At 73.1% G+C, this 14363-nt stretch overlaps 1 protein-coding gene across 4 annotated transcripts; it reads right to left on the bottom strand.

Annotated features, from left to right (window-relative positions):
- Positions 1 to 541: 541 nt before the first annotated feature.
- LOC309604291 (inosine-5'-monophosphate dehydrogenase 1) lies at positions 542 to 14061 on the bottom strand (the record flags this gene model as incomplete). Of its 4 annotated transcripts, none has more annotated exons than XM_082339227.1 (14): positions 542 to 686; positions 3704 to 3787; positions 4626 to 4769; positions 4841 to 4985; positions 5649 to 5792; positions 6418 to 6513; positions 7120 to 7210; positions 8449 to 8648; positions 9310 to 9397; positions 10323 to 10529; positions 10635 to 10709; positions 12329 to 12430; positions 13009 to 13057; positions 13964 to 14061. In XM_082339227.1, the coding sequence occupies 14 exons, from the start codon at positions 14059 to 14061 to the stop codon at positions 665 to 667; spliced, it is 1545 nt and encodes a 514-aa protein (XP_082195353.1). In that variant the 3' UTR covers positions 542 to 664. The 4 variants fall into 4 exon arrangements, with proteins under 4 accessions (XP_082195353.1, XP_082195354.1, XP_082195355.1 ...); XM_082339228.1 differs by having other exon boundaries at positions 10650 to 10709; XM_082339229.1 differs by lacking the exon at positions 10635 to 10709.
- Positions 14062 to 14363: the final 302 nt, after the last annotated feature.

Genomic DNA, 14363 nt, shown 5'->3' with positions numbered 1-14363 from the left:
CTGTGCCATGGTGTGCAAAGACGTACCCATGGTGTGCAAGGCTGTGCCACGGTGTGCAAACTTGTGCCACGGTGTGCAAAGCCGTGCCGCGGTGTGCAGGAGAGCACGCCCACGGTGTGCCAGGCCATGCCACGGTGTGGAAAAGCGCGCCCACGGTGTGCAAACCCATCCCGCGGCGTGCAAACCCGTGCCACGGTGTGCAAGGCTGCGCCACGTGTGCCGCGGTGCGCCAACCCGTGCCGCGGTGCTGCCCGCACCCGGCGCTGCCCGTGCGGGCAGGGAGACGGGCAGGGCCAGCGCCGGATGCTCCATGACTTTATTCATACCTGGATACAGCGCGGTGCCGGCCCCGGCGCCCCCCACCCCTCCAGCCTGCCGGGGGGCCGGGGGGTCCCCGGGGCGCAGGGGGGGCCCCCCCGGTGCAGGGGGGGCCGCTGCCGCCCCCCGCTCGCCCCCGGAGGCTGCGGCACCCGGGGGGCCCGGGTGGGTGCTGGGGGGGCCCCGGCAGCCCCGCGGCCGTGGGGTGCCGGCGGCGGGGGGCTGGCCAGGGGTCCGGCCCGTAGTGCAAAGCCAGCCCCGGCGCGGCGCTAGCGGTGGCCGTAGTGGGGGGGCCGGGGGGAGGCCGGCGGGGGCCGGGCGGGGGGTCCCGGCGCACGGCCCCTCCTCAGTACAGCCGCTTCTCGTAACTGCGGGGGGGGGCAGCGGTGAGGGGGGGTCCCGCGCCCCCGGGCCCCGCCGCTGCCCCCCGCCGCCGCTGCCGGCACCACGTCAGATCCTGGCTGGGAAATGGGGACCCCCCCCCGTCACCGGCAGCCCCCGCCCCAGCCCGCCGTCCCCCCCGGCACCCCGCGGCCCCGGCGACGGGGGGCACGAGCCGGTACTTACGTGGCAGAACCGTAAAGCTACGGCGGCGGCATGGGCGGGAAAGAGAGAGAAGGTTACACGGTCACCCCGGCACGCGGCACGGCAACCCCCCCGGCCCCCCGCCCCGGCACCGGCACCGCGATCCGGACAGACGTCAGCACCGGCACCGTGCTCTGGCCAAGCCGCCTGGCACCGGCACCGCGACCCGGACAGACGTCAGCACCAGCACCACCTGGCACCGGCACCGTGCTGTGGCCAAGCCACCTGGCACCGGCACCGTGATCCAGCCGGACATCAGCACCGCGCTCCGTCCCTGTGACCTGGCACCGGCACCGTGCTCAACCGAGCCTCCTGGTACTGGCATCATCCGGCACCAGCACCACGCTCCAGCTGAGTCATCCGGCACCAGCACCGTGCTTGACCAAGGCTCCCGGCACTGGCACCACGCTCGGACCAAGTCACCAGGCTCCGGTACCATGCTCCGACCGAGCCAGCTCCCAGCACCGGCACCACCTGGCACCAGCACCATGCTCTGACCAAGCCAGGCTGGCACCGGCACCGTGCCATGACCGAGCCACCTGGCACCAGTAACGCACTCTGACCGGGCTGGCTGGCCACCAGCACTGGGCTCCCGGCACCAGCACTGGGCTCTGACCGAGCCGCCCGGCACTGGCACTGGCACGGACGCCCTGGGGCCGTCGGTGAGGACGTGCCACCCCAAACCGCTGCCCGGCTTCACCCAAGCGGTGCCGGCAGCGCCACGACCGCCCGGGCCCGACCCGGCCTTGTCTGGTCACAGCTCATGGGGAGCATGGCCAAGGCGGCCAACTGGCCAACCAGCATCCTGGTCAGCTGACCCGCCAGCCAACCAGCATCCCAGCCAACCAACCGGCCAGCCAACCAGCATCCTGGTCAGCTGACCCGCCAGCCAACCAGCATCCCGGCCAACCAACCGGCCAGCCAACCAGCATCCTGGCCAAACAACCGGCTAGCTAACCAACCAGCCAACCAGCATCCCAACCAGCTGACCAGCCACAGCCAATCAGCATCCTGGCCAGCCAACCAGCACCTCAACCAGCCAGTTGACCAGCATCTCCACCAGCCAACCGGCATCTTGGCCAACGAGGCAACCAACCCCAGCCAACCAGCACCACAGCCAGCCAACCAGCATCTCAACCAGTCAGCCAACCACAGCCAACCAGCACCCCAGCCAGCCAACCACAGCCAACCAGCATCTCAACCAGCCAACCACAGCCAACCAGCACCCCAGCCAGCCAACCACAGCCAACCAGCACCCCAATCAACCAACGACAGCCAACCAGCATCTCAACCAGCCAACCACAGCCAACCAGCATCTCAACCAGTCAGCCAACCACAGCCAACCAGCACCCCAGCCAGCCAACCACAGCCAGCCAGCATCTCAACCAGCCAACCACAGCCAGCCAGCATCTCAACCAGCCAACCACAGCCAACCAGCACCGTAGCCAGCCAACCAGCAGCCCCACCAGCTGGCCAACCACCAACTGGCCATGAGCCCACCACCCAACTGGCCAACCAGCGCCCAACCGCTCGGCCAACCAGCCCCGCCAGCCACAAGAGGCCCCGCCCCCTTGCACAAGCCCCGCCTCCCCGTGGCCCCCAGCCGTCCTGCGCCCCCTCGGGGGGACGCGGAGGCGAAGCCCCCGGTGCCACCGGGCGCCAGCGAGGCGGGGGCAGACGCTGGGGGGGGCACCCATGGGTGCTGGCCCCCCACCCCCCACTGCGTGCACCCCGAATTAAAGCAACCGCCGCAGCCTGCCTGCACCCCGCCTGTCACTGGGGGGGACGGCGCTGGCCCCCGGCGGCGGGGGTCTCCCCTGGGTGCGGCACAGGGGGCTTGGCCGGGGGCCCGGCCGATCGGCACGCACAGCCCCCGGCACCGCCGCCGCCACCGGGAAAAGGGGGGGCTGCGACCCCCAATACCTGGTGCTGGGGCAAGGGGGGGCATGGGACACCCCCATACCCAGCACTGGGGCAATGGGGGGTAATTGGGTGCTCCCCCATACCTGGCACCGGGGCAACTGGGTGCCCCCCCCGCCCCGTACTTGGCACTGGGGCAACTGGGTGCCTCCAAGCCTGGCACTGAGGCAACGGGGTGCCCCCCCCAGCCTGGTACTGGAGTAACTGGGTGCCCCCCAACCCTGGCACTGGGATAAGTGGGTGCCCCCCCATCCCTGGCACTGGGGTGACTGGGTGCCCCCCATACTTGGCACTGGGGTGACTGGGTGCCCCCCAAGCCTGGTACTGGGGTGACAGGGTGCCCCCATCCCTGGCACTGGGGTGACTGGGTGCCCCCCCATACTTGCCACTGGAGCAACTGGGTGCCCCCCCCAAGCCTGCTACTGGGGTAACTAGGTGCCCCCCATACCTGGCACTGGGGCAACTGGGTGCCCCCCCCATACCTGGCACTGGGGCAACTGGGTGCCCCCCCCAAACCTGGTATTGGGGCAACTGGGTGCCCCCCACACCTGGCACTGGGGTAACCGGGTGCCCCCCATACTTGGCACTGGGGTGACTGGGCGCCCCCCAAGCCTGGTACTGGGCTGACTGGGTGCCCCCCATACTTGGCGCTGGGGTGACTGGGCGCCCCCCAGACCTGGCACTGGGCTGACTGGGTGCCCCCCATACTTGGCACTGGGGTGACTGGGCGCCCCCCAGGCCTGGCACTGGGGTGACTGGGTGCCCCCCAGGCCTGGCACTGGGGTGACCGGGCGCCTGCCCGCCCGTGCCCGGGGGGCGCAGAGCCGATCTGACGTGGTGCTGCCGCGGCGTCCCTGAGCCCCCCGTGCCCCCCACTTACGAGTGGAGCCCGTGCACCCCCCCCTCGATCTGCGCCGCCATGGTCCTCTTCTCGAACTTCAGCTCCCCCGAGTACATCATGGAGCTGGCGGGGGCCAGGGCTCAGCGGCGCCGCGTGGCCCCCTCCCCTCCCCGGCCCCTGGCCCCGGCCCCCCTCCCCATCCCCTGTCCCCTGTCCCCCCTCCCTGTCCCCCCATCCCCGTCCCCTGTCCCGGTCCCCTGTCCTCCGTCCCCGATCCCCATCCCCGTCCCCTGTCCCCCCTCCCTGTCCCCCCATCCCCGTCCCCTGTCCCTGTCCCCTGTCCTCCGTCCCCGATCCCCATCCCCGTCCCCTGTCCCCCCTCCCTGTCCCCCCATCCCCGTCCCCTGCCCCCCCTACCTGGCCCCCATCCCTGTCCCTGTCCCCCATCCCCTGTCCCCCATCCTCCATCCCATCCCCTGTCCCCATCCCCTGTCCCCATCCCCCATCCTCTGTCCCCTGTCCCCCCTCCCTGTCCCTTGTGTCCCCCCCGTCCCCCATCCCCATCCCCTGTCCCCGTCCCTGTCCCCTGTCCCCCCCTCCCCATCCCCCCTCCCCATCCCCTGTCCCCCCTCCATGTCCCCCATCCCCTGTCCCCCATCCCTGTCCCCTGTCCCCCCTCCCCATACCCCGTCCCCCCTCCCCATCCCCTGTCCCCCCTCCATGTCCCCCGTCCCCTGTCCCCCCTCCCTGTCCCCATCCCCTCTCCCCAGCCCCTGTCCCCCCTCCATGTCCCCCATCCCCTGTCCCCCATCCCTGTCCCCTGTCCCCCCTCCCCATACCCCGTCCCCCCTCCCCGTCCCCTGTCCCCCCTCCATGTCCCCCGTCCCCTGTCCCCCCTCCCTGTCCCCATCCCCTCTCCCCAGCCCCTGTCCCCCGTCCCCGTCCCCGTCCCCCCGCTCACCGCAGCACCGAGAGGCTCCTGGCCCCGATGTCCTGGCAGCCGTGCTGGATCCCCGCGATCAAATAGGGGACGAATTTATGGATGGAGCCCTTGTCCTGGACGGAGCCCGACACCCCCTGGGCCACCTTCACCTTGTCACCCTCGCTGCGGGGACACGCGGAGCCCGGGGGTGAGGGCTGGGGGTCGGGGACCCCCCGGCCCCCCCGGGGCCGTACCTGAAGTAGCGTTGCTGGCTGCTGCTGCTCTTCTCCATGGCGTCCAGCGAGCCCATGCCGCGGTACTGCTTCAGCCGCACCCCCTCTGAGAAGAAGAACTCGCCGGGGGCCTCGGTGGTGGCCGCCAGCAGGGACCCCATCATCACTGCGGGGGGCGGCCGTCAGGGGGTGCGGGGGGGACGGCCCTGAGACCCCCCCAGGGTGGCACCAAGGGGACGATGGCGATGAGACCCCCCCATGGTGGCAACAGCGTGGGTGCAGGGGGACAATGACCACGAGACCCCCACGGTGGCACCAAGGGGACAATGGCGGTGAGACCCCCATGGTGGCACCAGTGTGGGTGCAGGGGGACGACAGCCACGAGACCCCCACGGTGGCACCAGGGTGGTGATGGCGATGAGACCCCCCCCAGGGTGGCACCACTGTGGGTGCAGGGGGACGATGGCCACAAGACCCCCATGGTGGCACCAAGGGGACAATGGCGGTGAGACCCCCATGGTGTCAACAGCGTGGGTGCAGGGGGACGATGGCCACGAGACCCCCGTGGTGGCACCAAGGGGGTGACGGCCATGAGACCCCCCAGGGTGGCACCTGTATGGGTGCGGGGTGGGACGGCTGTGAGACCCCCCCATGGTGGCACCGCTGTGGGTGCAGGGGGACGATGGCCACAAGACCCCCGTGGTGCCACCAGGGTGGTGACGGCCATGAGACCCCCCCATGGCGGCACCAAGGGGACGATGGCGATGAGACCCCCCGATGGCGGCACCCCTGCGGGTGCTGGGTGCCCCCGAGCCCCCTCCCCGCTCACCGGTGGAGGCCCCCAGCGCCAGCGCCTTCACCACGTGCCCCACGGTGCGGATGCCGCCGTCGGCGATGACGGGCACGCCGAAGCGCCGGGCGTACTCGGCCACCTTGTAGACCGCCGTCCCCTGCGGCCGCCCGCACGCCATCACTGCCGGAGAGGGGTCAGTGCCGGGGGGACACCGCGCCAGGACACCGCGCCAGGACACCGCACTGGGGGGACACTGAGCCGGGACACTGCGCCATGCCAGGACACCGCACCGGGGGAACACCGTGCCATGCCAGGACACCGTGCCAGGACACCGTGCCATGCCAGGACACTGCGCCGGGGGGACACCGTGCCGGGGGGACACCGTGCCATGCCAGGACACCGTGCTGGGGGGACACTGCGCTGGGGGGACACCGTGCCATGCCAGGACACCGTGCTGGGGGGACACTGCGCTGGGGGGACACCGCGCCATGCCAGGACACCGCACTGGGGGGACACTGTGCCAGGACACCGCGCCGGGGGGACACCGCGCCGGGGGGACACCGCGCCATGCCAGGACACCGCACTGGGGGGACACTGTGCCAGGACACCGCGCCGGGGGGACACCGCGCCGGGGGGACACCGCGCCATGCCAGGACACGGCGCCGGGGGGACACCGCGCCATGCCAGGACACCGCACTGGGGGGACACTGTGCCAGGACACCGCGCCGGGGGGACACCGCACCGGGGGGACACCGCGCCATGCCAGGACACGGCGCCGGGGGGCCGCGGCACCAGCGCCACGCACCTTCCTGGGTGATGCAGATGGAGCCGCAGCCCATGCCCACCCGCAGGGCGTCCACGCCGGCGTCGATCAGGTTCTTGGCCTGGGCGGCCGTCACCACTGCGCGCCCGCGGCCGGGGCGCCCGCGGCGTCAGCACCCCGAACCCCCGCCCCACCACACCCCAACCCTGCCCCACCGCACCCCCCCACGGCACCCCAATCCTGCCCCATGGCACCCCACCCCACGGCTCCCCGCCCCACGGCACCCCAAACCCTCGCCCCACGGCGTCCCCATCCCCTGCCCCACAGCACCCCCATCGATTCCCTGCCCTGCTCCCCACCCCACTGCACCCCACCCCACAGCACCCCAAATCCTCGCCCCACAGCACCCCCCTTGTCCTTCCCCATGCACCCCTTGCCCCCTGCACCCCCTTGCCCCCCTTGCCCCCCATGCCGCCTGTACCCCCCGTGCCCCCCGTGCCCCCTGCCCCCCCTTGCCCCCCTGTGCCCCCCGCGCCCCCCGCGCCCCCTGCCCCCCTTGCCCCCCTGTGCCCCCCGCGCCCCCCGCGCTCCCTGCCCCCCCTTGCCCCCCTGTGCCCCCCGCGCCCCCCGCGCCCCCCGCGCCCCCTGCCCCCCTTGCCCCCCTGTGCCCCCCGCGCCCCCCGCGCCCCCCGCGCCCCCTGCCCCCCCTTGCCCCCCTGTGCCCCCCGCGCCCCCCGCGCCCACCGTTGCCGCCGATGACCTGCAGGTCGGGGTACTTCTGCTTGATGTAGTGGATCATGCTGATCTGGTAGGTGGAGTTCCCCTGCGAGGAGTCCTGGGGTACGGGGGGCACAGCTGGGGGGGGCACGGGGGCACGGGGGCACGGCTGGGGGGCACGGCTGGGGGGGGCACGGGGGCACGGCATGGGGGGCACAGCATGGGGGGCACAGGGGCACGGGGGCACGGCTGGGGGGCACGGCATGGGGGGCACGGCTGGGGGGCATGGGGGCACGGGGGCACGGCTGGGGGGCACGGCATGGGGGGCACGGCTGGGGGGCACGGCTGGGGGGCACAGCTGGGGGGCATGGGGGCACGGGGGCACGGCTGGGGGGCACGGGGGGTACGGGGGGCACAGCATGGGGGGCACGGCTGGGGAGGACATGGCTGGGGGGACAGAGGGCACGGGGGGACGTGGCTGGGGGGCAGGGGATTGGGGTGCTGTGGGGCGAGGGTTTGGGGTGCCATGGGGCAGGATCGGGGTGCCATGGGGCAGGATTGGGCACGTGGGCAGGACTGGTGCACCATGGGGCAGGATTTGGGTGCCATGGCGCAGGACTGGGGTGCCACAAGGCAGGATTGGGGCGCCGTGGGGCAGGATTGGGGTGCCGTAGGGCAGGATTTGGGTGCCATGGGGCAGGACTGGGCACCATGGGGCAGGATTGTTGCACCGCGGGGCAGGATCAGGGCACCGTGTGGTGGGATCGGGGCGCCGTGGGGCAGGATTGGGCGCCGTGGGGCAGGATTGGGCACCACGGGGCAGGATTGGGGCGCGCTGGGGCAGGATCGGGCACCGTGGGGCAGGATCGGGGTGCCGTAGGGCAGGATTGGTGCACCGCAGGGCAGGATCGGTGCACCACGGGGCAGGATTGGGCACCATGGGGCAGGATTGGGGCGCGCTGGGGCAGGATTGGGGCGCGATGGGGCAGGATCGGGCACCATGGGGCAGGATTGGGACGCGATGGGGCAGGATTGGGATGCGATGGGGCAGGATCGGGCACCATGGGGCAGGATTGGGACGCGATGGGGCAGGATTGGGACGCGATGGGGCAGGATTGGTGCACCGTGGGGCAGGATTGGGGTGCGCTGGGGCAGGATTGGTGCACCGTGGGGCAGGATTGGGCACCATGGGGCAGGATCGGTGCACCGTGGGGCAGGATTGGGACGCGATGGGGCAGGATCAGTGCACCGTGGGGCAGGATTGGTGCACCATGGGGCAGGATTGGGGCACACTGGGGCGGGATCGGTGCACCGTGGGGCAGGACCGGGGTCCCCGTCCCCCCGCGCCCCACGCACCAGCACCACCAGGTCGACGCTGGCCTGCACCAGCAGGTCCAGGCGGTACTTGTCGTCCTCGCGCGTGCCGATGGCCGCCCCGCACAGCAGCTGCTTGCGGGCGTCCTTGGAGGCCAGCGGGTGCTCGCGGTTCTTCTTCAGGTCCGTCCGGGCGATGATGGCCACCAGCTCGTCACTGTCGTTGACGATGGGCAGCTTCCCTGGGGGGGGGGACAGGGATGGGGGGACAGCGGGGTCACCCCAGGGAGGGGGACATGGGGGGACCCCGAGGGACGGGGGGACACGGGGGTGACCGCAGGGATGGGGGACATGGGGGGACCCCGAGGGACGGGGGGACACGGGGGTGACCGCAGGGATGGGGGACATGGGGGGACCCCAAGGGACGGGGGGACACGGGGGTGACCGCAGGGATGGGGGACATGGGGGGACCCCAAGGGACGGGGGGACACGGGGGTGACCGCAGGGATGGGGGACATGGGGGGACCCCGAGGGACGGGGGGACACGGGGGTGACTGCAGGGATGGGGGACATGGGGGGACCCCGAGGGATGGGGGGACACGGGGGTGACCCCGAGGATGGGGACATGGGGATGACACCAGAGATGGGGATGGGGGGACACCGGGGTGACCCCAAGGGATGGGGACATGGGGGCGACCCCAAGGGACAGGGGGACACAGGGGTGTCCCCAAGGGACAGAGGAACGTGGGGGTGACCCCAGGGATGGGGATGGGGACACGGGGGTGACCCCGGGGATGGGGACATGGAGGTGACCCCGGGGCTGGGGACACGGGGTGGCCCCGGGGCTGGGGACGGGCCCCGGGGGTGGCCCGGTGGCCGGGGGGCGCTGGCCCGTGGCCGTACCCTTTTTGCTGCGCTGCAGGATCTCGTTGGCCTCTTTGAGGGTGACGCCGGCCGGGGCCACCACCAGGTCGCTGCGCTTCGTCATCACCTGCGGGGCCTCGTCACCGGGCGGCGGGGGGACCCGGGGCCACCATGGCCACCATGGCCCCGGCTGGGCCAGCCCGCCCCGTCCTGCAGCCCGCCCACCCCTGCCCCACATCCCATCCCTGCCCCACATCCCATCGCACCCCGTCCTGCATCCACCCCACCCTATCCCACCCCATCCCCATCCTGTCCCATCCCCATCCCATCCTGTCCCATCCCCATCCCACCCCACCCCATCCCCACCCCACCCCATCCCGTCCCACCCCATCCCACCCCATCCCGTCGCATCCCATCCCTGCCCCACATCCCCCCCGCCCCACCCCCTGCCCCACATCCCATCCCCGCATCCCATCCCCGCATCCCATCCCTGCATCCCATCCCCGCATCCCACCCTGCATCCCATCCCCACATCCCATCCCCGCATCCCATCCCCGCATCCCACCCTGCATCCCATCCCCGCATCCCACCCCTGCATCCCATCCCTGCATCCCATCCCCGCATCCCATCCCCGCATCCCACCCCTGCATCCCATCCCCGCATCCCATCCCCGCATCCCATCCCCGCATCCCACCCCTGCATCCCATCCCCGCATCCCACCCTGCATCCCATCCCTGCATCCCACCCCTGCATCCCATCCCTGCATCCCATCCCTGCATCCCATCCCCGCATCCCATCCCTGCATCCCATCCCCGCATCCCACCCCTGCATCCCACCCCTGCATCCCATCCCTGCATCCCATCCCCGCATCCCACCCCTGCATCCCATCCCCGCATCCCATCCCTGCATCCCACCCCCGCATCCCACCCCTGCATCCCATCCCCGCATCCCATCCCCGCATCCCATCCCCGCATCCCATCCCCGCATCCCATCCTCTTCTCCCGCCCCACCCCACCCCCACCCCACCCCCCCCGCCCCCCCCGCCCCCCCACCTCGGCCAGGCGCGTGCCGCGCTCCCCCTCGCCGAGGAAGTCGATGTCGCGGGAGGTGACGATGCCCTCCAGCCGCCCGCCCATGCGCCCGCTCCGCGTCAGCGGGATGCCCGAGAAGCCGTGCCGCGCCTTGGCCTCCCGCACGTCCCCCACCGTCTGCGCCGGGCTCAGCACCACCGGCTCCGTGATGAAGCCCTGCTCGAACCTCTGCGGGGCGGAGAGGGCGGGCAGGGCGCGGGCAGGGCGCGGGCAGGGCGCGGGCAGCGTGCGGGCAGCGTGCGGGCAGCGTGCGGGCAGCGGGCCCCCCCGTACCTTGACCTTGCGCACCTCGTTGGCCTGGAACTCGGGGGTGCAGTTGTGGTGGATGATGCCGATGCCGCCCATCAGCTGGGGGAGGGGGGGGGGGTTGGGGGGATGGGGGGAGGGGTCCCTGGGGGGGGGTGGGCACCCCGACCCCGCACCCCCAAACCAGACAGGGGTGGGGACCCCGACCCCGCACCCCCGTCATGGGGGCGAGCACCCCGACCCTGCACCCCCCGCACCCCCAAACCAGACAGGGGTGGGCACCCCGACCCCGCACCCCCAAACCAGACAGGGGTGGGCACCCCGACCCCACACGCCCGTCATGGGGGCGAGCACCCCGACCCCGCACCCCCAAACCAGACAGGGGTGGGCACCCCGACCCCGCACCCCCCAGCCCGCATGGGGATGGGGACCCCGACCCCGCACCCCAAAAGCAGACGGGGGTGGGCACCCCAGCCCCACACCCCCGTCATGGGGGCGAGCACCCCGACCCCACACCCCCAAACCAGAGGGGGATGGGGACCCCGACCCCGCACCCCAAAAGCAGACGGGGGTGGGCACCCCGACCCCGCACCCCCAAACCAGAGGGGGATGGGGACCCCAACCCCGCACCCCGAAAGCAGATGGGGGTGGGCACCCTGACCCCCCACCCGTGCCCCCCACACGCCCAGGTCCCCTCACCCATCATGGGCGTGGGCACCCCAACCCCGCACCCCCGAACCAGACAGGGGTGGGGACCCCACACCCATGCCCCCCCCACCCCCAGGTCCCCCTGCCCCCCCCCGGGTGCCCCCCCACCTTGGGTGCCCCCCCTGCTCACAGCCATGGCAATGGCCCCTGGGTGCCCCCCCCACCCCTGGGTGCCCCCCCTGCTCACGGCCATGGCGATGGCCCCCGGGTGCCCCCCCCACCCCTGGGTGCCCCCCACCCCCGGGTGCTCACGGCCATGGCGATGGCCCCCGGGTGCCCCCCCCACCCCTGGGTGCCCCCCCTGCTCACGGCCATGGCGATTGCCCCCGGGTGACCCCCCCGGGTGCCCCCCCCCCCCGGGTGCTCACGGCCATGGCGATGGCCCCCGGGTGCCCCCCACCCCTGGGTGCCCCCCCCCGGGTGCTCACGGCCATGGCAATGGCCCCTGGGTGCCCCCCCCCACCGGGTGCCCCCCCCACCCCTGGGTGCCGCCCCCCCCCCCGGGTGCTCACGGCCATGGCGATGGCCCCCTGGTGCCCCCCACCCCTGGGTGCCCCCCCCCCAGGTGCTCACGGCCATGGCGATGGCCCCCCTGGTGCCCCCCCACCCCTGGGTGCCCCCCCCCCCAGGTGCTCACGGCCATGGCGATGGCCCCCGGCTGCTCCCCACCCCTGGGTGCCCCCCACCCCTGGGTGCTCACAGCCATGGCGATGGCCCCTGGGTGCCCCCCCCACCCCCGGGTGCCCCCCCCCGGGTGCTCACGGCCATGGCGATGGCCCCTGGGTGCCCCCCCACCCCCGGGTGCCCCCCCCCGGGTGCTCACGGCCATGGCAATGGCCCCTGGGTGCCCCCCCCCACCCCCGGGTGCCCCCCCCCCGGGTGCTCACGGCCATGGCGATGGCCCCCGGGTGCCCCCCCCGGGTGCCCCCCCCCCGGGTGCTCACGGCCATGGCGATGGCCCCTGGGTGCCCCCCCCCGGGTGCCCCCCCGGGTGCCCCCCCCCGGGTGCTCACGGCCATGGCGATGGCCATGTCGGCCTCGGTGACGGTGTCCATGGGGGAGGAGATGAGGGGGGTCTTCAGGGTGATCTTGCGGGTCAGCGCCGAGGTCAGGTCCTGGGGACAGCGGGACGTCACCCTCCTGCCACCGCCCCCGGCACCCGGGGGGACACGGGGACGTCACCCCAAAGGGACACGGGGACGTCACCCTAAGGGGACATGGGGATGTCACCCCAAAGGGACATGGGGACGTCACCCCAAGGGGACATGGGGACATCACCCTAAGGGGACATGGGGACATCACCTCAGAGGGGACACGGGGACATCACCCTAAGGGGACATGGGGATGTCACCCCAAGGGGACATGGGGACATCATCCTGGGGGGGACACAGGGACGTCACCCCAAGGGGGACATGGGGGACATCATCCTGGGGGGGGACGCGGGGACATCACCCCAGGGGGGACATGGGGACATCACCCCAAGGGGACGTCACCCTGGGGGGGACATGGGGACGTCACTCCAAAGGGACATGGGGATGTCACCCCGGGGGGGGACACGGGGACGTCACCTGGGGGAGGGGACATGGGGATGTCACCCTAGGTGGCACAGGGATGCCACCCTGGGGGGGACAGGGAGATGCCACCCTGGGGGACACGGGGACACCCCCCGGGGACAGGGACACCCCGCACTCACCACCTCGTCCGCGGTGAAGTCGATGAAGCCGGGGAGGATGAGGAAGTCACTGAGGAGGGGACAGGGTCACCACGGCGGGGACCCCCGGGACACAGCCCCGCGGGGGGACCGGGGGGGACCCCGAGGTGGGGGGGGACCCCCGGGGTGGGACGGGGACACCTGGGGTGGCCCCATGGGGACAATGGCTCCTGCAGACCCCTGACCCCACAGAGGCCGTGGGGCTGGGGTGGGGACCCCCGGGGTGGCCCCAAGGGGACGATGGCTCCTGGGGACCCCTGACCCCATGGTGGCCTTGGGGCTGGGGTGGGGACAGCAGAGCTGGGGTGGGGACACCCTGGGTGGGACGGGGACACTCAAGGTGGCCCCAAGGGGACGATGGCTCCTGCAGACCCCTGACCCCACAGAGGCCATGGGGCTGGGATGGGGACACTGGTGGTGGGACGGGGACACCCAAGATGGGATGGGGACCCCCAGGGTGGGATGGGGACACCTGAGGTGGGATGGGGACCCCAGGGTGGCCCCATGAGGATGATGGCTCCTGGGGACCCCTGACCCCATGGTGGCCTTGGGGCTGGGGTGGGGACACCCAAGGTGGGGTGGGGACACCTGGGGTGGGATGGGGACACTCAAGGTGGCCCCAAGGGGACGATGGTTCCTGCGGACCCCTGACCCCACAGAGGCCATGGGGCTGGGGTGGGGACACTGGTGGTGGGACGGGGACACCCAAGATGGGATGGGGACCCCCAGGGTGGGATGGGGACCCCTGAGGTGGGATGGGGACCCCAGGGGTGGGATGGGGACACCTGAGGTGGTCCCATGGGGACGATGGCTCCTGCAGACCCCTGACCCCACAGAGGCCATGGGGCTGGGGTGGGGACCCCTGGGGTGGGGTGGGGACACCCAAGGTGGGGTGGGGACCCCCGGGGTGGGGTGGGGCCCCCCGGGCCCCCCGTACTTGTAGGTGAGGCCGTCGGAGGTGGCGAAGAGCTGCTGGGCCGTCAGCCCGTCCTCGGGGACGTAGCCCGTGCCCCCGCTGATCAGGTAATCGGCCATGCTGCGGGACAGGGGCTGGCACCGGGGCCCCGCCCAGCGGGACCCCCCCAGCGGGACCCCCCCCAGCGGGACCCCCGCCCACCCACGATCCCCCCACAGCGGGGCCCCCGCCCACCCGGGACCCCCCGCCCACCCATGAACCCCCACAGCGGGACCCCCACCCACCCGGGACCCCCATCTGTGACCGGGACCCCCCCCCCCCCCCAGTGGGACTCCCACCCACGCGGGACCCCCAACAGCGGGACCCACACCCCACCCGGGACCCCCCCACCCCCACAGCAGGACCCGCACCCACCAGGGAC

This window comes from Platalea leucorodia, assembly GCF_965183815.1.
Source record: "Platalea leucorodia genome assembly, contig: HAP1_HAP1_SCAFFOLD_599, whole genome shotgun sequence".
Lineage (NCBI taxonomy): Eukaryota > Metazoa > Chordata > Aves > Pelecaniformes > Threskiornithidae > Platalea > Platalea leucorodia.
Note: the sequence above shows the minus strand (reverse complement) of the source record. Positions and strands in the feature narration are given on the sequence as shown.